The sequence below is a fragment of the Triticum urartu genome, chromosome 7 (genome assembly GCF_003073215.2).
Source record: "Triticum urartu cultivar G1812 chromosome 7, Tu2.1, whole genome shotgun sequence".
NCBI classification, from domain to species: domain Eukaryota; kingdom Viridiplantae; phylum Streptophyta; class Magnoliopsida; order Poales; family Poaceae; genus Triticum; species Triticum urartu.
Window position 1 is genome coordinate 694722477 of NC_053028.1, and position 25444 is coordinate 694747920.

General features: G+C 49.1%; 1 protein-coding gene across 1 annotated transcript; it reads left to right on the forward strand.

Moving 5' to 3' along the window:
• The first annotated feature begins 7669 nt into the window (after positions 1-7669).
• LOC125521002 (putative disease resistance protein RGA4) lies at positions 7670-11765 on the forward strand. Its single transcript, XM_048686041.1, has 3 exons — positions 7670-11009; positions 11208-11316; positions 11411-11765. Exons 1-2 carry the CDS (start codon positions 7685-7687, stop codon positions 11273-11275), a joined length of 3393 nt encoding a protein of 1130 aa, XP_048541998.1. The 5' UTR covers positions 7670-7684; the 3' UTR covers positions 11276-11316; positions 11411-11765.
• The last annotated feature ends 13679 nt before the right edge of the window (positions 11766-25444 follow it).

A 25444-nucleotide genomic window follows, 5' to 3' on the forward strand; every position in this document is an offset into this window, starting at 1 on the left:
GCTAAGATTACTTTGTTTTCGCTGCAGTAGGCCACGTGTGTGTGCTAATTCTCAACAAGGAAGAAACAAGGAACATATGTACTTCCAATCCTTCTGAAGATGGCAAAGATTGAACAAGAAAGATCCGTGATTCCAATTATTCTGAAAACAAACTTTCTTTCATTACGTGATCCGAATCATTCTAAAATCTGTTATATTAAGTTGGCATTCTCTCAAGGTGTTAATTAGTTTTGTGATTCTGTGTATATGTAATGGTAACCTGCACTTCATGGTCTTTGATGTTAGCCTGTGTTGTGCACCCTGAATTTTGTATTCTGCGGTATGTAGTGTGATGTTAACCTGCATCTCATAGTCACAATTTAATATTTTTTGTTGCATTTCGTGCACCTTCTCTAATGTGTACTCCCTCCGTCCAGTGAAGAGTGTACATCTAGCTTCAATTTTTTTCCATAAAAAGTGTACTTCTATCTTTCCAATGCACTTTAAAGTAGAAACAAAATATTTCTCTCTCATCACACGGTAATCAAGACCAATATCAATCTACACATGGTCTTCTTAATTTCTACATGCACTTAGCTCATTGGGGGTTGGGTAATTAAAGAGAAGAGAGATAGTGGCTTGCACCTTTCCAATGCATTTTTTTACTTAACTCCATAATTTGTCTTAAAATCTTTAGATGTACACTCTTCACCGGACGAAGGGAGTATTCTATATACTGAAAATGAGAGATTGCATTTGTATATAACCTTGAAGAGCCGATCGTCTTCTGGCACCAGACAAGTCGGTGGTGCGCCGCCACTACCGCCCTACTGTCGGAGCCGGCTTGACTTCGTTACACATAGCTTGTTTGATCTTGCATTAGCACAGGGGGCTCCTTTTTCTGATAATGGGTGAATCTTATTGGCTTAAAATGTAGCATCAAGAAGATACATAACATAGTGAGCACACACCAGGCTTCTGCACAGCTAGGATGCGCATAGCCAACACCAACTCACACACGCGAAAAACGCCAGCAATTAACAAAGTCATATAAGACCAAAACTAAGCGTAAGCGAGAAAAAAAAGCTTCAAAGTGTTCAGATTTGTGATCAGCAAACTACAACAATGATCATATCTGTACCAATTATTTCATTACACCACATGGACGATGGGATTCTTCAAAATCAACGCCTTCGGGAAAGGAGGGACCAACAATCAAGTGTCGCCGTCACCGGATCTAACCACAAGGTCAGAATCTAGGTTTTTACCTTGAAGAATCAGTCCGAGCATATTCGAGCGATGCCTTCACCAAGCTAACGGTGTAAGAAAAAGCATCGCCATTGCCAGGTATAACCACTCGGGTTTGACCTAGCCTTTCGTCCCGAAGCTCGAGACCAGGTGCTCGAGTAACACCACCATCGAAATCACTCATTTGTTGTTGCCGTGACTTTTCAGTAGCTACATGCGGTGCGACCATCGCCGCTGCACAACCATCCCTCTGCGTCAAGCCTCGTCCATAATTTGTGTCTCACCTCTGAAGTCACCACCGGATCAGGAGAGATGACTCATCCTGAAGACCTTTCGGTGACCACCGCCGTCGTGGAGCTGTAGATAGTCGCAGCAATAGACTGCAACATAGGGCTCTTGTACGTATAGTAGTACAAATACTTCACACAAGACAAAAGAAAATGACAAGTTTATGGCTGCATAAGACTATTTACCGTGTGCTCTAAGCCCTCCACCTCCCTATGTTGCAGTCAAACTTTGACCATGACCAAAATATAAGTTATGCCACAAATATAAGTTGTCTCCATTGATGCAAATATTGATAAATTCTTAATATTTAGTTGTTATACGCTTTGGTTTTGTTTATTAGTAGTATCATAGTATGCCCTAAAGTTAACACAAAGTTGAGACACTTATTTTGAGAGGGATGAAGTATTTCAAAGGGTTCTTTTATTGTGAAATTTTTCAAGGGGGTTTTATTTTGAGACCACAAAAGAAAGGGTGACCGCGTTCAGAAAAAAAGAGTGATAGACCTTGGCCTAGTGTGCCATGGACATTTTTGTCCTCGTTGCCCCCCTTGAAAAAAGGCGGGCACGCGCCATTCGGAGTATACTACAGAAAATCAGCCACCTTGTGAGCCGTGCAATTGAATCGGCCAAAGCATCCTGAGCAGTTCGATATTGCATCACGTGGGTGTTGAACACTCGGACTTTGCTCTCAGGGCCAACTCCACCGCGCGACCCTATCTTATCCGTCCCCGTCTATTTAGGGTAAAAGGGACAAACAAGACGGCTCAGTGCGCGGGCGCAAATGGACTTTTGTCCGCTTTTTGTCCGCTTTCGACCCATCCCCGGCCCAAAGTTGCGCCGGTTTTGGGGTGAAACGGACAGCGCACGGACGGGCGGGACGCGCGCGCTTGTCCTCCCCTGGCCCGTCTGTCGGTGGGAGAAACCAAACCCCCTCCCCCCCACACCCATTTGGCGCCATTTCCCCCAAACCCTCCCACGTCCCTCCCGCCGCCCCCTCTCTCCCCCGTTCATGTCCGACGCCCCGCCGAGTTCCAGCCGCCTGGCCGTCGACCCGACCACAAAGGTGAAGAAGAAGGCGCCAAGGAAGCCGCGGTCGGAGTGCACGCCGGAGGAAATCGCCAAGTTGGACGCGGAATCGGTGAAGAGGAGGGAACGGAGAGCGGCCGTCAAGATCAATGCCGCCGCGGCCAAGTTCGCCGCCTAGCGCGAGGAGCTGGAGGCCGGGCGGCGCAAGGCCGCTGCCGACGAGAAGGAGGACCTCGTCAACAAAGCGCACGCCATCCTCATGCTTGGCATGGGCCGTCCGGCGGGGTTCCATGCAGCGGCCGTCGGCCCGGCGAGCACAGGCTCGTCGGTCGCCCGGCCTACGCACTGCCAGTCGCCGACGTCGCGCGCCGCGCCCATGTCGCCCGGCTTTCCTCCGCCCAGGCACGACGGCCAGACCCGTTTCTCGGCGTCGCCGGACGTGGGCTTGTTCGCGCCGTCCACACCACGCCCCGCGGCCGTCATCGACCTCAACGTCACGCCTGGGTCCAGCAGCGGCGGGCGGCCGTCCGTCGAGATGCAAAGAAAGCAGGCGCGTGCACCGTTCACGGGCACCATGCCGCCCCCCCGCGTGTTGTTTGACGGAATGCCAACCTCAACGCCGATGGTGGACGACCCCTTCTACAACCAGTACATGGAGGATGTGATCTTCCAGGGTGGGCATGCCCGTGCCTACGACCCCGAGGAGACCCAAAGTCAGGATGGCCGCGCCCAGTACGTGCCCGATGAGGAGGCCGACGACCGTGCTGACTACGACCATGGTGATTCGTGGCATGAAGACGACGACATCTATGTCGAATGTGAAGATGAAGATGAAGCCAATGATGTTGATATTAGTGGCGCTCCATTGTTCATAGACGAGCTCACCCAAAGAGCGGAAGCACAAAAGAAGCGGAAGAGCATTCGCACCGGTTCATATATACACAAGATGAGGACAAGTTGATTTGTCAATGTTGGATGGAGATTAGCCAAGATCCAAGGACCGGCGCGCAACAAAAGGGCATTGTTTTTTTGGACGAGAGTCCACAAAACATTCCATGAAAGGAAGATGTTTGAGCCCTACCAAATTACAAGCAACCATGTCATCGGTTCGATTCAAAAAAGATGGTTGTTCATCCAACAAGAGTGCAACAAGTATTGTGACGCATTTGAGAGCGTTGAAGCACGGCCCGTGAGTGGTCTCGGCGTTGGGGACATGGTATGCTCTTCTCTTTCTAGCCCTTTCCTTGCTACGGCCATGATACTTCGGCCGTGTATATGTTTGCATGTTCACTTGTTGTTGATCATGTGGTGTAGGCATTTCAATCTTTGGAGGCATTCAAGGCTCGGCACAATGACAAGCCATTCACTCTTACGCATTGTTGGACGCTCATCAACAATTGCCCTAAGTTCAAGGATCAATACCGTGAACTTCAAAGGAAGAGAGGCAAGAAAACGGCCAAGTTCGTCGGAGGTGGGGATGGCGAGGCGTTGAAGAGGCCGAGGGGCAAGACCAACTCCAAGGTGGACGACATACGTGACGCCTCAACCATGGCCTTGCATGAGACTTTGCATGGCATGATGTCACATAAGGATGTGAGGGACGAGAAGAAGCGGCAAAGTAAGGACGAGCAAATGAAGCAATACCTAGACCTCCAAAGACAGAAGCTTGAGATGGAGGAGGCGGCCAAGAAGAGGAAGATAGACATGGAGGAGGCGGCCCGGCAAAGGCAGCTCGACATGGAAGAGGCCGCCCGGCAAAGGCAGCTCGACATCGAGGATGATAACGTCAAGGCCAGGCAGAGGCAGCTCGACATCGAGACCACCAATGCCGCCACCAAAGCGAAGGAGGTGGCCCTTGCGATCATGAGCGTGGACTTGTCGAAGATGAGCGACAAGACGAGGGCCTGGTTCGAGGCCAAGCAGAAGGAGATGCTCGACGCCGAAGGCCTGAACTAGGTCGTCCGATCGGCGTGGCCGTTCTTTTTGGAGGCTGGCATGGGTGCCGCCCGCCCGCTGGGCCGCTGGCAGTGTGCCGGCGAAAAAACACACTTTGGAGGCCGGCTGTGTTGCCGGCCGCTAGCTGTATTGCCGGCGAGGACAACTATTCATTTTGGAGGCTGGCTGTGTTGCCGGCCGCTGGCTGTGTTGCCGGCGATGGTCGTGTAGGCCGCTGGCTTTGTTGCCGGCATGATGAACTGGGGTCGTGAACTGGGGCTTGGCATTTGAAACGTCCCTTTTTTTAAAATAGACACGGACAGGATGGGGCAAAAGGATGCGCCCGCGCGGTGGGCGCACGGCCACCACATCCCAAGACAGACCCGGACACGACCCCAAATCCCTATCTAAAGGGACAAAAACAGGACAAAACGGACGTCCGTTTGGGGTCGCGCGATGGAGTTAGCCTCACACAACACATGAATGTTGGGGCCCGCATGACTGCTTTGACTTGACGCATCGTTGCAGCGCGAGTGTAGGGATGGTTGGGCCCTACCTAAATTCCTTCGTTACTGACAGCCTCACGTCCATCTCTTCTATTTTTTTTGAGGGTAGTCCATCTCTTCTATGGATCCTCTGGCTTTGCAGTGAAAATCCATATTCTATTGCAAAAAAAACTATACAAAACAATTCAATCTTTTGTGAAAACGAGTTAGACTGCTGTAATAGAACCAGTAAAGTCGAACAACATTTTTGTTTTAAATGGTCGCAACAACAAAATAGAAAAAATGATTTTTGTTTTGTTTTGTGAAACCATTATTTGCAACAGCTAATTTTGTAACATGGTGGTCTGGCTTCAGAGTAACAAAGAATAAAACAATGACGTCCGGCCTTGCAACATTGCACATCCCAGCTTGCAGCATCACTGGTCGGCTTTGCAACATGTTTGTTTGACTCTGTAGCAAAAAAAAATATCGATAACCGGTTTGCAACATCGGCGTGCTTCATACATGATGGCCCTACTTTTGCAACAAAAGAACGACAATGAGCTTTGTAGCATGTGGCATCCGGTTTTGCAGCGGTGTCCCCTGACATTGCAGTGTCACTCACGCGTCCCGGCTTGCAGCACACGCGTCCAGTTTGCATCGTTGTTGGCATTGCAACATCACTTGTCCAGCGTTGTTGGCATTGCAGCATCCTTGTCTCGGCTTGCAGCGTCGTCAGTCGGTGTTGCGGCATCGCTCGTCCAGGCTTGCAACATCACACACTCGTTTTACAGTGCCGTCGGTGCGTGTTGCAGCGTCCTCGTCCCGGCTTGCAGCGTCACGCCTCCAATTTGCAACGTTGTTGATTTGAGTTGTGGCGTCCTCTACCGGGTTTGCGGTGCGGTGTTGCGTATCCGGTTTGCAGCGCCGTCGGTTGGCGTCGCAGCGTCCTTGTCCAGCTTTTTTCAGGGGGTCCTTGTCCGTCTTTTTTCAGGGGGTCCTTGTCCGGCTTTGCAACATAAAAAATGGCATCCAGCATGCATAGTGTCGGTACCCGGCTGATTAGAATCGTTTTCCTTGAAAAATCAAAAGAAGAAAAAAAGTCAACTAAAAAATGACACTCCGTCCTCGTCTACGGGAAAATATCTCGTGCACCGGAGCTTGTGGTGCTACCGACGCACCAAACTCATATTGTGTTTTTAAAATGTTTGACAAATTCTGAAAAAAAATTTAGTACACTCACATAACATCAATGTAGCTTGTAACAAAATTTTCAAGTCAAAGTTCGAAACATAACTTGAAAAACAAAAAAGACAAATTCCGCACTGAATAGTACGTAAACATAACTTGGGCTTTGGATTTGGCCCATTATCACACTGATGTCAAATTTGTCATTTTTATATCTTAAAAAATAGTTCAAATTTTCATATGAAATTTCGTGACAACATACATTGATGTTACACTAATGTGCTAGAATTTTTTCAGATTTTTTTAAATATTCTATGGCATCCGGTGCACCGGTAGCACCACAAATACAGGTGCACTTGATAGATATCCCCCAATCCCACCGGGCGCCGCTGTCGCCTGCGCCGTGTTTCCTTGAATCAAGCGAGCACCGGAAAAAGCCATGCTCCCCCTTCACCTCCCCCTCTTCCTGCAGCGTACATCACTGAAGCGCTCTCGCGCCGGACCCCGGCGGCCGTCGGGGTGGGGGATCGAGCGACCAAGCCGGGACTTTTTGAGGCCGGCGGCGGAGCGCCAAGGGGAGGAGGCCGCGGCGATTAAAGGGAGGGAGCGAGCATCCTTGAGACAAAGCGCGTCCAGATCCACATGTGCGTACGTCTCCCCGGAAGTCAAGAACTGTACGCGTCGTCTTGCTTCCATTTTCCTCACGAGCAATCAAGCACCCCCATCCTGCCCAGCCCAGGCCATTATTGCGTTTGAAACAAAGCTGCTAGATTCGTCCTATGTGCCAGATTCGTCCCAGAGCAAGCAGGGCGTACTCTACTCTTACTCAGCATCATTGCAAAGTTCTAATAATGGGGCCAGAACCATGCATATTTGGGGGAAAACACCTCGTCCTATGGCCATTGGATCCGTGGAGAAGCCATTCAAGAAGCCCCACCATCTTGCTCAGGCCATCATCACCGGTGTCCACCTCTGCGTGTTCTCTGTGCTTCGGTACCTCTGCTCACAAGATGAACAGCGCTGAAGCTACAGGTTAAGGGGAAAATTGCTTGTCTCCTTCCATGCTACTCACAAGCAAGCAAGCAAGCACATTTCTGCTCACACCACACCATTGTTGTCCTCTCCAGCTTGTGCTTCTCCGTGTTGTTACACCGTGTTCCAATGGCGGCGTCGGTGGTGGTCAATGTCGTTGTCCAACCACTAGTCACAGTCGTGATGGAGAAGGCGTCCAACTACCTCCTTGACAAGTACAAGGTGATGAAGGGCATGGAGGAGCAGCACGAGATACTCAAGCGCCGGCTGCCCGCCATCCTGGACGTCATCGCCGACGCTGAGCAGGCAGCAGCCCACAGGGAAGGGGCCGCGGCCTGGCTCCAGGCCATCAAGAAGGTGACCTACCAGGCGAATGAGGTCTTCGATGAGTTCAAGTACGAGGCGCTTCGTCGGAAGGCTAAAAAGGAGGGACACTACAAGGAGCTTGGATTCAGTGTGGTAAAACTCTTTCCCACCCACAACCGTTTCATATTTCGTAACAGGATGGGAAGAAAGCTCCGCAAGATTGTGCGGGCTGTTGAGGTGCTTGTGACTGAAATGAATGCCTTTGGCTTTAAGTATCAACAACCACCACCGCAGGCATACAGCCAGTGGCGACAGAAGGATCATGATATCCTTGATCCAGAGAAAATTGCCAGCAGATCGAGAGCCAAAGATAAGAAGAAGCTTGTTGATATACTGGTTGGTCAAGCTAACAATGCAGATCTCACGGTTGTTCCCATCGTTGGAATGGGGGGTCTGGGAAAGACCACGTTAGCCCAACTTGTTTACAATGACCCTGAAATTCAGAAGCATTTCAATTTGCTGCTATGGGCATGCATCTCTGACAGCTTTGATGTGGATTCTCTGGCTAACAGTATAGTTAAAGCAGCTCCTGAGAAGAATAGAGCAGAAGTAGCAGCTTCCATCATGAAAACACCGCTAGATAGGCTTCAGGATGTAGTTAGCAGGCAAAGGTACCTCCTTGTATTGGATGATGTCTGGACACGGGAGGTTCATAAATGGGAGCAGCTCAAGGCCTGCCTTGAACGTGGTGGCATGGGGAGTGTGGTCCTGACAACAACTCGTGATAAAGGAGTTGCAGAAACGATGGGTACCGTTGAAGCTTATAATCTCGGAGCTTTGGGAGGACAGTACATAAAGGAAATTATTGAGACAATGTCATTTAGTTGTTTGAAGAAGGGAGAGGAAAGGCCCGCCGTGCTGGTGAATATGGTTGATGAGATTGTGGAACGATGTGCTGGCTCTCCTTTAGCTGCAATAGCTCTGGGCTCCATACTGCGTAACAAGACCAGCGAAGAAGAATGGAAAGTTGTTTCAAGCAGAAGCAACATTTGCACCATGGAGTCTGGAATCTTGCCGATACTCAAGCTCAGTTACAATGACTTGCCGCCACATATGAAGCAATGCTTTGCCTTTTGTGCTATATTTCCCAAAGATTATGAGATTGATGTGGACAAGCTGATCCAACTATGGATTGCACATGGCTTTATTATCCAAGAAAAGCAAGTTCGTCTTGAAAAGATTGGCAAACAGATTTTCAATGAACTAGCCTCAAGGTCATTCTTTCATGATGTGAAACAAGTCCAGGCCACAGTCAGTGAAATTGAACAGGACGGGGCGTGTTATTTCAGAACTACATGTAAAATTCATGATCTTATGCATGATGTTGCACTGTCTGTAATGGAGAAGGAATGTGCCTTGGTAACTGAGGACCCATGCAAGATTGGATATGTTGTCGCAGCTGAGGAACCAAGTCAGAGTGAGTGGCTTCCAGACACGGCTCGACATTTATTTTTGTCATGCAAGGAACCAGGAAGAAAATTGAATCGTTCTCTCAAGAACAACTCTCCAGCCATCCAAACACTTCTGTGTGATAGCTTTATGAGCAGATCATTGCATCATTTGGCAAAATACAGCTCCTTGCAAGCATTACAGCTCCGTTTGTTGGGATCATTTCCGCTGAAACCAAAACATCTGCATCACCTGAGGTACCTAGATCTCTCAAGAAGTTTAATCAAAGCACTTCCTGAAGATATGAGCATTCTATACAACCTGCAAACGTTGAACCTCTCTGGCTGCGTATCTCTTCGTGAACTTCCAAGACAAATGAAGTATATGGCTGCCCTCCGCCACCTTTACACTCATGGTTGTCCAGAGCTGAAAGGCATGCCTAGAGACCTAAAAAAACTCACATCCCTACAGACACTTACATGTTTTGTAGCAGGTAGTGACTCTAATTGCAGCAATGTTGGAGAGCTCGGGAATTTAAACCTCGGTGGTCAACTAGAGTTACATCATCTAGAGAACGTGACAGAAGAAGCTGCAAAAGCTGCAAACCTCGTGATGAAGAAGGAAGTAACAGAACTGACATTAAAATGGACTGTTGGATCGGATAACGATGTTGATAAATCTAGCAGTCGGGATGATGCAAAAGTGCTCGAGGAACTTAAACCTCATGATGGGCTGCATGCTATAAGGATACACACCTATGGAGGCACCACCTTTCCAACATGGACAACTATGTTACAAAACATTGTCGTGATCCATATTTCTCATTGTAACAAACTGCAATGGTTCTTTAGTGGTGACATTAATACATCCTTTGCATTTCCAAACCTGAAGGAGCTTACGTTGCGAGAGCTTGTCTCCTTTGAAAGATGGTGGGAAATAGATAATGGAATGCAAGGTGAAGTGATCATGTTTCCTCGGCTTGAGAAATTGTGTATTAGTCAGTGTGAAAAGTTGACAGCATTGCCAGGGCAACCGACCTTCCCAAACCTCCAGATTACTCGTATCGAGAGATGTCCAGAGTTGACAACTAGAGTTGAATCACCAAAGCTCAGTGTATTGAAGATGGAAGGACGTGATGTACAGTTGTTCCAGTGGGTAGCCAGGCATATGACTTCATTGACCAATGTGGAACTGCATAGCCTTGTAGACAGTACGGAAACAACCTCGGCGGCGGCTGAGCATGGTTTGAGGGAAGTTCTGGATTGCAAGGAAAAAGGGAATGATCATGATTTTCCTCTGACAGTTTTGGTGCTACAAAACTTTAAGCCAGGTATAAGAGAGCTGTGTTCATGTTTTGCACACCTGCAAGATTTGTCAGTTTGGAGGTGCCATGCGCTCTTCCACTGGCCAGAAAAGGAGTTTAAAGGATTGGTATCCTTGAGGAAGCTTGCGATTCACCAATGTGAGAATCTGACTGGATATGCACAAGCTTCTACCGAGCCATCAACATCATCAGAAAAGAGTCAGCTCCTTCCACGTCTAGAGTTACTAGTGATAAGGAAATGTGAAAGTTTGGTTGAGGTCTTCAATGTCCCTGCATCTCTCAGGGTAATGGAAATTCTTTATTGCAAGAAGCTTGAGTCTATATCCGGCAGGAGGCTGCTGCAGGGACAGTCAGCATCCCCGATTCATCAAGGGCCATCTAGTGTAGCAGAGGTGTCATCATCACCATCACCTGGAGTTGGGGTGAAGAATTTAGAAAAATTAAAATTAGTCGAGTGTCATAGCTTAACAGGGGTCCTGCGTCTCCCTTCGTCCCTCAAGGTTCTAGACATTGATAGCTGCAGTGGGTTGACATCTCTGGAATCTCACTCCGGAGAGCTTCCATCATTGGAGTACCTCTACCTTTGGAGTTGCAATAAACTGTCATCCCTACTGGATGGGCCACGAGCATACTCTTATCTCCAAAGTCTTTACATTAAGAACTGCCCTGGTATAAAGGCGTTCCCTACAAGCCTGCAGCAAAGGCTGGGCAGCATCCAGGAGGAATACACAGACGCTCATTATTATGGAGGTAAGCATGCGACACTTACTTTCTCTATTACTTCTTACTAGTGAGTATTAATTGTGCTATTTAGATAACTATAATAGCATCACTCGTAGCATGACAGAAACATGAAGCAAATTAAATAGTCATTTAACCTAAATTTGTCATTTCTCAATTTATTGATGTTCTTCTAAGCGTAAGTTTTTGCATTATTAACATTTGCAGATAAGCCAAGGCCTATCCCTATCCTGCTGAAACCAAAGACATGGAAATGTGCCATCCGTAGAGATTAGAGGGCTATAAACAGAATCACGGGACGAGAATACCTCCACAGGTTTGTGATGTAGAAATATGCCTACACTGCGGGAACCTTTGATTGGTTTTCTTATTTCTCGCAAAAAGAATTAAGCTGCTGGAATTGTTTGCAGAATTCTTCCAGCAAACAGAGACTGGAAAGAGAGATCACTTGGGGTGGAGCTATTCTCTTGCTGAGAGGCCCACAAGAAGTTGTTGCCATGCTGAACTGCGAGATCCGTAATCAGGAAGCGCTTCTAATACTATTGGCTATCAATCATTTCATTCTGTTCCCATATCTTGTTGGAATAATTACTTGTATTTTTCCACCTCTGTTTACCTACGGTCATGTCCTAGGCACTGTCAGTTTTCTGTGCTAGGCACCGTCAGTTTTCTGTCGAAATTCCGTCGCAGTTTCCCTGTTTTATCTGTGAACCTGTATAAACAGAGTACCACCATTTAGAGTCAGTATTCCGTTTATTGCATATATATAGGCAGTGTTATTTACGAAGCTGTTGATTCTCTCTCGTACTATGCACCGGATTTCGTGGAGGGGATTATCCCAGATGTAGCTTGCCTGTCGACTTGCAACAGCAAAAATGTTGTGGTCAACATGGTTATTGCTGCAACGGTGTGGAAACAGAGGAATGACATTTTTCATTGGGCGATGCATGTGGTCTCGTCTACAGGTTCTCTGGCACATCTGGAAGCGCCAATGTTAACCTGCTGCTGGGGTTCGGCCACAGACCCTGTCGTGGTGGTCAGGCAGCTGTTGAAGACTGTTCACTGAATCAGGCTGCCTGTTATTTTTTTTTTCAGTTTCTAATGTTTTTTGCAGTGTTTCTTCAGCTACCTTAGCAACAATATGTATCTATCTGTAGTCTTATGACGCCTGTTACTATGCATTTTATTTTCAATGAAAATGGGACAGGGCGTGGGCCTTTTGATCGGATTTTTAAAATTTTATTTCCAGTGCAATCTAAGCTAGATATAAGATTTCAATTTCTCAAGATACGATGTTCATCCGAATCCATCTTGACTTGTTATTTTTTTATTGACAATTATATACATTTGAATCTGTTGTTTGTTTCTCTTGACAATTATATACATTTCCAGTGCAATCTATTCAGTTTCTCATACTCTGCTTTTGTTTGTTTCTCAAGACCAGCAGGTGGAATATTCTTCTCAAATGAGGTTAGGAACTTTGGTATACAAAATGTGAAGCCGCGAACCGCTTCAGATTGTAAGTACTAACTGAGAGCTGGGACTTCAACTTTTCAAGATATGTTGAATTGTTGATGTTCATCGCCAATTTCGCCCTGGTAACTGATCGCCAGAGCAAATTAATAATTTCAGAACCCACGGCAAATTAACAATTTCAGAACCCACGCACGCAAGATACATATTGTACAATAGCAGTGTGATATGTATAATATTATCATGAAGAGTGAGGAGTTCGTCAGTCCAGAGAACAACGAAGGGAGATATGTACAATAGCACTGCTCTATCTTTTTTCAGTTTTCAGTAGTAGTAGATGCTGTATTACATCAACTAGGAGAAAAGGGATCAAAAATCAAAATGCAAAGAGCCTCCTTCCTAACGGTAGATAGACGTTCCTCATCCTCATCGCTCATCGTCGTCGAGGAGGAAGATGTAGACGAACTTTGCTTGATCATCAGAAAGTTCAGAAAAAGGAATCGTGTACGAAGAAGTTCAGAGAAAAACATTTACATCACTCTAAGCAACCAATGAGGTACTGAGTACAACAGAATTAGCAAAACCTCTGAATAATTACACGACAGAATGAAATGAACACGACGATCAATCAGCTGTAGCCCAATTAGGAACAGAGGCTTATGGGAGTCAAGAAGGGCTCAGATATGCTTATGTTTTTGAGTTTTTCTCACACCGGGTTTCAGAGATACTGTGTGGTTTTCAGGCCTGCAGGCAGACTGAGCATCCTGATTGAGAGGTCACCAACGGCATTTTGGTTGTACTCCTCGGTGAGCCTGACATCGGGCAGTTTGTCGATGCATGCCCTCGATCTCGAAAAGGTCGGTCAGGGGCCTCACTGAACTGCGATGAGTTGACCGCATTCATCTGCATCTGAAACTTGGAGTTGTGATACTCTCAGGCAAGTGCAGCAAGATGTAATGGTCAGGTTTCAAGACCGTAGCTTTGGATCAAGCCATGCATGTATGATGCAGAACTGCGGATGAGTGAACTGAGCTGGCTCCGGATCGACCTTCTCGCGGACGGAGCCTGCCGGTGAGGGGGCTGTACATCACATTACGCTGCATTGCGAGGTATTAAAAAGATTTGCGTTAGGGCTCAATCATGCCCGAAAGTTTGAGTCAACCCAAAGTGGTGAGGCATCTGAAGATATGTTCATCCAGATTTGCAGTCTCGGCGGAAAAGCAGATCAGGTGCTGTTCATCCCGCTCTGGAAATTTAGCTGCAAAATGAGTGCCAACTTATTGACTATTCAGCCTGGACTCTTTATCTACCAAATATGCTAATTCTGACACGCACCGCTCTTTCCTCCATGCTGCTCTAGATCAAGAATGTCACGCCCACCTTCCTTATTTTCTCCCATTTCATATATCAACCAGACTTTTTAGACGCTGCAGATCCGAGATCACCTTCGTCACCTAGATAATAAAATCCCCTTTTTATTCCGAGATTTACTTCCTCTTGTGCTTCCTCTTTATGCATCGATATTGTGCTACAACCGTAGCCCTCAACTCTTGCAAAATCAGTGGCTCTTATTTTTTTCCAACCATCATAAAACTTGTATTAACTCGGACATCAGATCAGTCATCAGGCTGTCATGACAACAATTTGTTCTACTTTCTTTTTCCAAAGGAGGGAAAATAAACCCCATGATTTTTGCATTCAGTTGCCAAAAATATCACACACAACATGAACATCGAAATAGCACTACATAAAACATCAACAACGCTGTTCAATACTTGATAGCACACATCAACATCTTTGTTTTATACTTATACAACTCTATGCAAACTTACAACACAACCATGTGAAAAATAAGTTTACATTCTGTTTGAATTAAATTTAAACCAGTTGAAAAATCATTCATACTAAATGGGTTACACAAGCAGCACAAGAAAAAAAACATTAAATTCACACCGTAACTAGGATGAACTTGAAGATTATTTTGATTACTCAAACAATAGAACCATGCTCACCACTGGTCCTAGAGGATGAAGAGGGGCGGTCCACAATGCCAGCGTGTGTGAGCAGCGCCCATAGATGGGTCATGAACTCCCCACCTGCTGCGAGCATCTCTCCATGGATCTCGGCATTGCTTGATGGAGCAAGGAAGAGTAAGAACTCTGCCCAGAAGTCAGCTAGTACCTTCCATCGCCGTTCCTCGGGCAGCACGCCTTTGAGCTCTCTCCCAAGCTTGGCCCCCATCTCTAGGATTGTGCAGCTGTTGTTGTCTGGCAAGACCATCATCATCAGCTTCTCACATCTGCTGCTCATAGTGTCACAAACGGCAAGGCATTTCCGAGTTTCCATGACCACCACATCGAAGATGCGCTGTGTGTCACAGAAATGGTCTGGCAACATTTCTGGAACAAAGGCAACTAGGTAGGCGCAATAATCTGACAGGCTCTTGGCGACAAGGCGGTCGCCGGTGAGGGGCTCCTCGTTCCCGTCGATGGACAAGGTTGTTCCGATGTGCCATGCCAGAATCATGTGGGTGTGTGTGGGTAGTTTGCAGGCCCATGAGAACTGGGTGCCCAGCTGATTTCTGGCTAGTGCCGACCGTCCATTTTCCAGGTGCCCACTGCTCTCTTTGAACTGAGAAAGAACATGTACGACGACCTCTTCTGTCAATTTGATCTTTTTCCCAGGCTTCTGTCCTTGTCTTGTTGCCTCGATCAAACGCAGAGACAGAATGGATGGCGCATTACACGGCTGGTAGTCGAAGTTGAGTAACATGGTGTACTGCCCAAGCTTTCTCTCCCATAATAAGTGTGTTGCTTGCTCTTTTTTTACTCTATTCGCAATAGAATTGACGTATGGTGCTGTCCTCCCGGCCATCAAGTTTTGGATCATGTCCACTAGTTCCCACTTGGTGGTTTCACGGTGACAAAAGCCTGTAGACACACGTACTATAAGCCAAACGGCAAGCAGCACAATGGTAGCCCCATGAATAACATCGGTTTCATTAACTCTCTGTTGCATGTTACTACGATGGTAGTGCCTGCTAAATGCTCCAGAGATGAAATTCCAAACAATAACAAATGGCACAACAATGCACATTAAGCATCCCAGATATGTGCGGGACTCCAGATCCAACCTTGTATAGAAGAAATCATATAGGAATGCCAGCTCCAGCTCTATAACCCGAAAAGCACCAAGATAGCCATTACTAGCATTCTGAGACTGAGACTCAGACATAAGCACATGAAATACGAAATCTTTTGTCTTGGGAAGGCCAACTTCACCTAGCTGATATCCACAGAATCTTTGCTTCAATAATTTGAACAGTGTGAAGGAGAGTGTAACATCCTTCATAGTTTGCACATTTTCCGCCAAGTCACCGCGAGAGTCCAACCATCGCCAGACTGAATCAATGGTGATGGTCGACTCTTTTAGCTCAAATCTGTATTGAGGTGCAATGGGAAGCATGGATGCCAGTTCTTCTTCCCCGTGGAATATGTACCTGTACCGGTCCATCATCGATACCGTGCTTTGATTTGTACGGACGACTCGCTGAGACGTTTGCTCATGCTCAACCATCATGTAGTCAGCTACCACTTTAGAGTGCTCCAGCATACCTCCCTTCTTGCTCGCCTTGCTTAAAGCACGCGACTTTCGGTATGTCATTAGGACAGACCAAATCCACAACATCCAGGTGGTCGCGCTGTAGCACTTGTTGTGACCTTTGCCATTCACAATCATCCATAGCACCAGAATGATCTGCAGCACGTGCTGGACCAGCATCCTCTTCCTCTGCTCAATGTCCTGGATGCTGTAAACGGAGATGGAGTCGGAACTCAGTTGGATGAAGAGGATGACAGTGCCCCAGAGGGCAAACGTCTGGTCTCGGAAGAGGCTATCCTGCAGCAGGCCGATGGTGCAGGGAATGAGCACGGTGAAGAGCGTGTACACCGTCCAGACGAAGACCCGGAGGAACCGGTGGCTGTACCGTCGACGGTACGAGCCAAACATCTCCAGGAGCAGCCATATCAAGGTGCTTAAGAAGATGAAGACTTCGATGCGCACGAGCCGGCCTTGGCTGCTGCCCAAGCCATGGGCTAGAGTTGTGGTGGCGTTGTTGAGCCGCATGGCTTCTCTGATCTTTTTCTCACTCCGGCTGGTGATTTTATGTGTTTGGACTTTAGAGTTTAGAAGAATAATTGGGCTGTGTTTGCCTGGCACCGAGGCCAGCTCTTCTTCCTCTCAAACCTGTGGCAGGTACATCTCATAGTTACTCTACTAATTAGGAAGAAGATTCTTATTACTCATGTTAATTACAGGAAACAACAACAAAAGCTTCGCCTTTCTTATTAATTAAGAAGAAGATTGTTTCTCTGTTAACTATGGGAAACAGAGTGGAAAAAACAGAACAGAAAGGGCAAAGCTCACTCTCGCTGATGGCACATCAAGCTCAACAAAAAGACGTCAACCAAATACACACTAACTAATGGGAAATCCGTGCTTCAAAAAAAAAAAACTAATGGGAAATCCGTCCCGCCGAATAAGCTGCTCTCCCACCACCGCTGAAGAAATGATTTCCCATTCACTATGGGGGAGGAGCAGATTCTGTTGAAACTCGCCCTCAGGATAAATCACATCACGGTATGACGAACATGCGCACAAAAAACTTTTGTAGCCAAGGGCCCGTATCGTGCCCCTATTTTCCTATTTTTAATTTCTCTTTTTTCCTGAGGTTGTTACAATAGCCAAGGCGTGCCCGTGTATGGATCCCCCGTGTATATATGGAGCTAGCTGCTCCCAGCCAGCACGCAGCAAACCGACCCAAACTTAAACACCTAAGCCTACTTTGACTAGGACACACACACACAAGTCCTGAACCAAACACAAACTTCCGTGACTATTCCTAACACAACTCCTGCTCTGGCTTGTTGGACTATTGAAGATGGAACAATTAAATTGGGGTATGCATGTGCTACAAAATAATTCTTGTATATAATGACGTGTCATATTTAATGATGTGAAGGATTGCATGTTGAAAGAATTAGACTTTATGAGGATCAACTATTTATATATTATAGATTTCAGTGTCGCTATGCCCACTTCCCAGTTCCCACTGCTCCGCTGTGCACCAACACCACCCTCGAGCTACAACGCGCATGACTTGACTGCTCACAACCCAGGCTGCATAGGACAACCGTCCAAAGACCTTGGCTGACATACCAACTCATCCGGGGATGCCGCCCCGGCCCTCTGGACAATGCATCCGAGATTATTTTTGTGTGAATGAGATTATTTTTATATGTTCTCTTTATTTTACAAGGATTAACGTGGGGCTCAAAAGGCGCGTCGCTCTCGCCCAATCTGCATATAATTATTATTTGGATAAACAACTTTAAACACAGATCATTCACATGTTCTTTTCGTAAACAAATATGCAAAGCTGCATACGGAAGCAAAGGCAATACATAAAACACACTTTATCAGGAAAATTGCATACGAGCCTCTCTGAAACACCACAGTAATTAAGAGGCAGAACATGAAATGTACCTTTTTTTTGACGGGAATAGCAGGAGCTCTGCCTTTGCATTATAGAAGAGAAGACATACAAAAACGGATGGACCAACGAGAGGAGGTCGCATCCCACATTACAACGTGAGGTTTAGGAGACAGAAAAAATTACGGCCCTACAAAGGGAATCCCTCTAGTTGCCTCCCCAAAGCACTTGATGTCATCCTTGATGAGCCCAGCTAGAGCAGTAGCAGTCAGCTCTTTATTCTCGAATACTCGTTGATTTCTCTCCTTCCAGAGGTTCCACACAGTGTAGGCTACCACGGTCATATTCAGCCTGTTTTGCTCCTTCGATCCGCCGGCGAAGCAGAGCCTCTCCCACCACTCACCCACAGTCTGCGCCTCGTCGGCCACAGCGAACATTGCATTTTGAGAGTCTCGGAACTGGAACCAAACCTCTTTGGCAAAAGAGCAGTGCAGAGCGAGGTGGTTCGCAGTTTCAGGTTCCTGATCACATAGCTTGCAGAGATCATTGTGGGGCCAGCCTCTTGCTTGCAAGCGGTCAACAGTCCAGTTTCTGTTTTGGAGCAAGAGCCATAGGTAGAACCGCACTTTCCCCTCCATCTTGCTCGTCCACACCCTGGCCAACCATGGCCTCTCAATCCTAGAGAGAAATTGAGCCTCATATGCCGAACAGGCCGAATATGAGCCATTGGCCGTGAGGTTCCAAATGATGGTGTCTTTCTCTGTCGACAAAGTTGTCCCTTGGACCTTGCTCCAAAGCTGAACAAACTGGCGCAGCTCCTCGGCATTGCTTATCCTGTTAAGCCCCTGCATCCATTTAGCATTATGCATTCCTTGTTTGACCGAAACTTTTTTTGAAGCGGGCCAGTTTGAACACCGCAGGTGCCAAAACCATTGGAGCTTCACCATTCAACCACCCGTCCCTCCAAAAGCTTGCCAAAGATCCATCTCCCAGAGAAATCGTGGTGCAATTGGAGAAGAGCTGCTTGTCAACACCATCGCATGGCGCATCTGTCCCTTTCCATGGTCTATCTCTCTCCTCCCATCTGTACCATTCCCAGCGTAATCTCAGGGCTCGGCTAAAACAATCGATGTTCTTTATGCCCAATCCTCCATATTTCTTTGGGGAGCAAAGTTGCTTCCAGTTTACCAAACTTTTCCCGCCTATTGACGTGTTATCCGCCTCCCAGAGGAAATTCTTTCTAAGCTTGTCCACCTTTTTAATCAGCCACTTGTCCGGCTGAAACGCCGTCAAAAAGAATGTCGCAGTAGCCGTCACCACCGAATTGGTGTAGATCAACCTTCCCATTCTGTTGAGAAGCCGTCCCTTCCTTGGGGCCAACTTTCCCGCGATCTTATCAATCAGAGGCTGCATCTCAATCCTCTTTGGCTTACGCACCCCCAAAGGCAGACCCAAGTACTGACACGGAAGGTGCCCCTGCTGTCCACCAAAAACGGCCATTAAGGGCAATAGGTCAAGGCCGGCGCAGGAGATGGGGTAGGCCACCGACTTCTGTATGTTAGCTTTTAAGCCCGATGCATCCACGAAAATCTTGAGAATGGCCTGAACCGCAATAAAGTCATTCAGCACGGGGTTGAGGAAGAGCGCGGCATCATCCGCATAGAAGCTGGAGCGGAACCTCGCCATCTGCAGTTTGAGCGGTGATAGGATGCCTCTTTCTGTGGCCAAGGCTAGTAAACGTTGGAGCGGTTCCATCGCGATGATAAACAACAGTGGCGATAGAGAGTCTCCTTGCCGCAGCCCACATTGATGCGCAAATGGAGGTCCAGGTGTTCCGTTTAGCAAAACTCTTGAGGATGAGGACGACAAAATGAGAGAAATCATATCTCTCCATCGCTGCCCAAAACCCATCGCCTCCAAAACCTCAAGCAAAAAGCCCCAACCGACTGAATCAAAAGCCTTGGCGATATCTATCTTGAGGAACATCAGCGGGGATCTAGCACTGTGAGCAGCTTTGAGCACATTCCTTACGTACAGGAAGTTATCCTGAATTGATTGTCCTCGGATGAAAGCGCTTTGGCTGTGGGTAACAAGGTGATTTATCTCAGGCGCCAACCGCGTAGCAAGCATCTTACTGACCAGCTTGGGAATGCTATGCATGAGGCTAATAGGCCGGAAATCATTTGCATCTTGTGCTCCTTCTCTCTTCGGCAGCAGCACGATATTGGCTGTGTTGATGATGTTCCAATTCTTTCCTCTCAGGCTGTGCACACAGTTAACAGCAGCCAGCAAGTCCACTTTGATTGTTGCCCAGTATTCCTTAAAGAAGGCCCCGGTGAAACCATCTGGCCCAGGCGCCTTCTCACCATGCGTGTCTTTGACCGCAGACAACAGCTCCTGCTCAGAGAAAACTCCCTCAAGGTGGCTTAGATCTCTTGACGGCAGCCCCAGAAAATCCCAGTTTAGCCTGACCGAGCGGCCGAAAGGAGTCCCCATAAGCCCCAGGAAACTGTCCAAGATGATCTTGGCCTTGCCCTCGTGCTCTGAAACTGGACCGTCAGCCCCATTTAGCGTAGGGATGTAATTCTTCCGTCGCCTTCCGGAGGCTCTTAGATGGAAAAACCTCGTGCTGGCATCCCCCTCCCTAATTTCAGTTATTCTTGATTTTTGGCGCCATCTAGCTTTGTCCACTGCTGCGAGCCCCAACAACTTTGCCTTTAGTCGCGCCCGCAACTGTCTCTCCTCCGTCGAGAGCTCCCTCTCCTCTTGAGCCAAGTCCAGATTGAAAATCACATCATTAGCCAATGCCGATACAAAGACAGCCCATCGGGTCCTTTGCTTATTCCAAGCTTTGAGAGCCTTTGCAGTTCTAGAGAGCTTTGTGTGGAGCACCCGTATGGGATCACCAGATCTGACCTCCTTCGCCCATGTGCGCTGCACGATCTCCAAAAATTCCGGGCACTTCAACCAATGGTTTTCAAAGCGAAATGCTTTGGACCTGGTTATCTCCATCCTTTTCAAAACCAGCGGGCAATGGTCAGAAACACTAGTCGAGGCAGGGGACAACTGAAAGTGAGGAAAGGTGGCCTCCCAGTCACTCGTCACCATGATCCGCTCAATCTTGGTGAGCGTGACATTTTCGCGCTCGTTAGACCAAGTGAAACTTCTTCCCAAAAGTGGAAAATCAATCAATTCCAGATCATCAATCGTAGCCCTGAATCTTCCCATCATCCGCAAGTTTATATTGTTGTTGCTTTTGTCTCTCGCTCTGCAGATCATATTGAAATCTCCGAGCGCCATCCAGCGAGGTAACATGTGCTGCTTGATCCTCTTTAACTCTTCAATAAACTGAACTTTGTCCTCCTCAGATTGAGGTCCATAAACTCCAGTGATCGATCAGCACATCCCATTGGCCCTGCTCCTCACAATTCCTGACACGGAGTGCAGCCCGGCTGCCAGCGGCTCAACTGTGATCTCGTGGTCGTCGCAGCAAGCAATGAGAATCCCTCCTCTGGATCCATTAGCTGGCAGAGAGATGAAATTATCAGCGAAACGCGGCCCCAGGGCTTCAATCACCAGACCTCTAGTCATGTCACCAATTTTTGTTTCTTGCAGACAAACAATCTTGCAATTTTGCTCAGCAACAAACAGCTGCACTGCCCGTCTCTTCGCAGGGTTATTCAATCCCCGCACATTCCAATTCAGGACGGCGAAATCCATAAAGGATCCAAAACACACTTAGCTCTGAATCTGACAGACATACATTCAGTGATGGGCAACACAAAGCCCGACTCCACATCACGGACTTGGGAGACAGGAACCTCCCTTGTCGCGCTATCGCGCCTACGACAGAAAACAGCAACATACACTAACATGGATCGAACACAAACCCACACAGCCGAACACCCCAAGCAGGTCAGACACGGATCGCTTGACCTGCCCCGCGATCTTCCTTGCCTTTGCTCTTCCCAGCGGCTTCAACTAGCGATTCGATCGCCGCAATGAAGCCACCCGGTAGCGGCTCCTTGTACAGCTCCCTGTACCTCTGCAAATCGGCCGCGGATGCAGCCACCTGCGGCGAACCCTCCTCCCAGATGCCACTTTTCTTGAGCAGAACCAGCTTCACTTTGTCCACGGTGGACCAGCCCGCGGTAGGCTTGGCAGCCAGCCTGCCACTGCTTCTTCTGGAGGGTGGTTCCGCCTGGCCTTCTGTGCGGCCGCCGCCCGCCGACGTGGGAAGCAGAGCTGTGGGTGGGGGAGCGGAGCAGGAGATGAGGAAGTTCGTTAGTGGATCAGGCGGCGCCGCGTTTTCATCCTCAGCCTCGTCCGGCCCACCCACAATCCCATCAGCGGCCGACTCTGAAATGGGCTCCGTTCCATCTTGTGACCTGGATCTTCCGGACTCCAGCTGGCGGCCCAGGAGCAGAAGGTCCCCAGGCGGTGCCTCTCAAGGCGAGAGCGCCCCAAAAAAGCCCACTTGCTCCACGCAGCCTTCCCCACCTCCCGCCGCCTCCTCAATCATGAAGCGAGCATCTACCTCCTCCTTTCCATCTAGCCCCACCGAGGTGGGCGCCTCTGCACCACTCTCTGCTGTTGCATGGGAACAACCATGCACGTCGCTCGCCGCGTCGCCTGGCATCGTCCCTCCTTCCTCTTCAGGCTTTCCTCCCTCGTTTCCTCCCATCAGCGGGACAGAGAACTGCTCCGGCTGATCCTCGCTCAGCTCCCGTAGACTTTCACGAAAGGGGGCAAGCAGCTCTTCCTCCACAGCCCGCTGACCATCCTCGCCCATGCCATCTTGAGCTGTGGGCACCCCAGGCGTGGCCAGTGGCCCCTGCTGCAGCAAAACAGAGAGGCCCAGGATGCCATGAGCGCACGCGAACGGGTCCATAGCCGCCGGAGCCCCGTTCGCCTCCACCATGTCAATCAGTGGCGGCACGGCCAAGCCCTCCTCCGGCCATCCGCAGCGTCTCCGGCCTCCGCCTCCAGCTCCTCTACCTGAACCAGCCCGCCCTTGGTGAGATCTTCCACCTTGCTCGGCCTGTTGCATCCCAACACTTGCCTGCCTGAACCCACTGCCGCTGCCATAGGTTCGCCGCCCTCCTCCTCCACCATTGCCACCGGCGTCAGGAAAGCACAGCCTGGAGTGGACGGAGTCCCGCAGTGGCGGCGGCGGGAAGTCTCCATCTTCATAGTTGAGGAACCATCTGTAGCCCCACCTAGCTGGCCAATCCGGCACCATTCCGTCCTCCGATGGCATCCCGCTGATCCCACTGTCGCAGCTCATCCCACTGTCCGGGCTCGACGGGCAGGTGAAGTTGATGACATGATCAAGGTGGATGAGCACCGGATGCCCGAGCATGGCCACCTGTCCCCAGCGCCGCGGCACCTCCTGAGTGATGTTGAGCTCAGGGAAATGCATCCCGGGTGAACCCTCTTCCATCGGCTCTTCCAGCCGAAGCACTCCGCGAGTCTTGAGCTTCTCCACAGCGTCCATCCACACCCAGAGCCGGAAACAGCCCATCTCCTGCTCCCGCCGCACCTCGTGGTCGATGCCGTCGATGAGCATGGAAGGATCGAACAGTGAGGCCACGGACTCAATGTCCCAAGCATGCTCCGGCACCCCCTCCAGACAAACCCGCACCTTGTAGAGCAGCTTGGCCGGCGACGCGCGTTGAAAGCGCGACCATGGCGCCACCAGAAGCGAGATCCTCCAGCACGAGCGGCCCACGGCCAGCAAGTACCCTGTCGCAGACGGCCGCGTCATCAAAGAGAAGCATCTCCCCTAGTGCCCGGAGGGACACCTTGACCGCCTCCTCGTCAATCCGGAACTTCATGGCCACCGCCCTCTTGACGTCGACGATCTCAAACTGCCTTGCCGACCCCACGACCACCGCCACCACCGCGCATCTGGTCAGCCTCCGCTCCACCTCGGCCTGCCCCGCCGACCTCCTCGACGTGGCGATGACGAGCCCACGCCTCACCGCCGCATCTGCCGCAGGTGCCTCCATCGGAGCCCGGACCGCGAAGCTTGGCGGGGGGCCTGGTGGAGGCGGTGGAAGGACGACCACCGGCTCAGCACGCTCCTTGTCTTGCTTTGACCTTGACGGTTGCTTGCCGCCACACCACCTCGCCCTATGCCCCACCGCGCCACAGAGGAGGCAGCGAGCACGATTGGTGCAGCCTGCGACCCGGTGACCAGGCTCGAGACACCTGAAGCACTTCCCCCTTGCCTTGGAGAACAGCAGCTCTTTGAGGTGGGAGAACTGTGGCTTGGGACGCGGCGGAGGTCGCTGATAAAAAGGGGGGCGCCTCCCCCTTCCCACCATCTTCCACCCACCACCATCAATGTGCTCTCGACTGTCGGTGGCCCTTAAAGACGACTGCGCAGGCACGACAGCAGCGGATTGAAGCCGGCCAACAGGCCTCCCCGCCACCCGCAGTGCGCGCATTGAAGGCTCCCCAGATTCCGGCCGGGAAGGCGCATCCGCACGATCCGCCGGGGCAAGCAGGGCCTCCAAGAAGGAGACCGGAGATGGGGAGGTTGGACGCGGAACGTTGGCCATCGCGGTAGCCATCGGAAAGGACATCAGGGGGGAGGGAGCACTGAGCGGGCGACGCGGCGCAGGGGGAGCGGAGCGGAGCGCAGAGGTAGCGGAGGCCGTGCCAAAATGGTTATTATGAAATGTACCTTCACCTTAGAGAAGATCAACTGCAATATGGAAACTGGACGAGCAGCAAATCTAATACATATGATCCATAGTAAGTCGTAAGTCCAAAAATCCCTGCCAACAGGATATGTATCAGTTCTCCCACATCTTTGATGTTGAAATATGCCCTAGAGGCAATAATAAAAGCATTCATTATTATATTTCTTGTTCATAATAATTGTCTTTATTCATGCTATAATTGTGTTATCCGGAAATCATAATACATGTGTGAATAACAGACACCAACATGTCCCTAGTAAGCCTCTAGTTGACTAGCTCGTTGATCAACAGATAGTCATGGTTTCCTGACTATGGACATTGGATGTCATTGATAACGAGATCACATCATTAGGAGAATGATGTGATGGACAAGACCCAATCCTAAACATAGCACAAGATCGTATAGTTCGTTTGCTAGAGTTTTTCCAATGTCAAGTATCCTTTCCTTAGACCATGAGATCGTGTAACTCCCGGATACCGTAGGAGTGCTTTGGGTGTACCAAACGTCACAACGTAACTGGGTGACTATAAAGGTATACTACGGGTATCTCCGAAAGTGTCTGTTGGGTTGACACGGATCAAGACTGGGATTTGTCACTCCGTATGACGGAGAGGTATCACTGGGCCCACTCGTGAATGCATCATCATTATGAGCTCAAAGTGACCAAGTGTCTGGTCACGGGATCATGCATTATGGTACGAGTAAAGTGACTTGCCGGTAACGAGATTGAACAAGGTATTGGGATACCGACGATCGAATCTCGGGCAAG

What these genes read in the sequence shown, in the direction of transcription:
- LOC125521002 (XM_048686041.1), top strand. Translation starts at nt 7,685, where the DNA reads ATGGGAAGAAAGCTCCGCAAGATTGTGCGGGCTGTTGAGGTGCTTGTG. An exon ending in AGACGCTCATTATTATGGAG is followed by an intron (nt 11,010 to 11,207) that starts GTAAGCATGCGA and finishes TAACATTTGCAG; the next exon opens with ATAAGCCAAGGCCTATCCCT.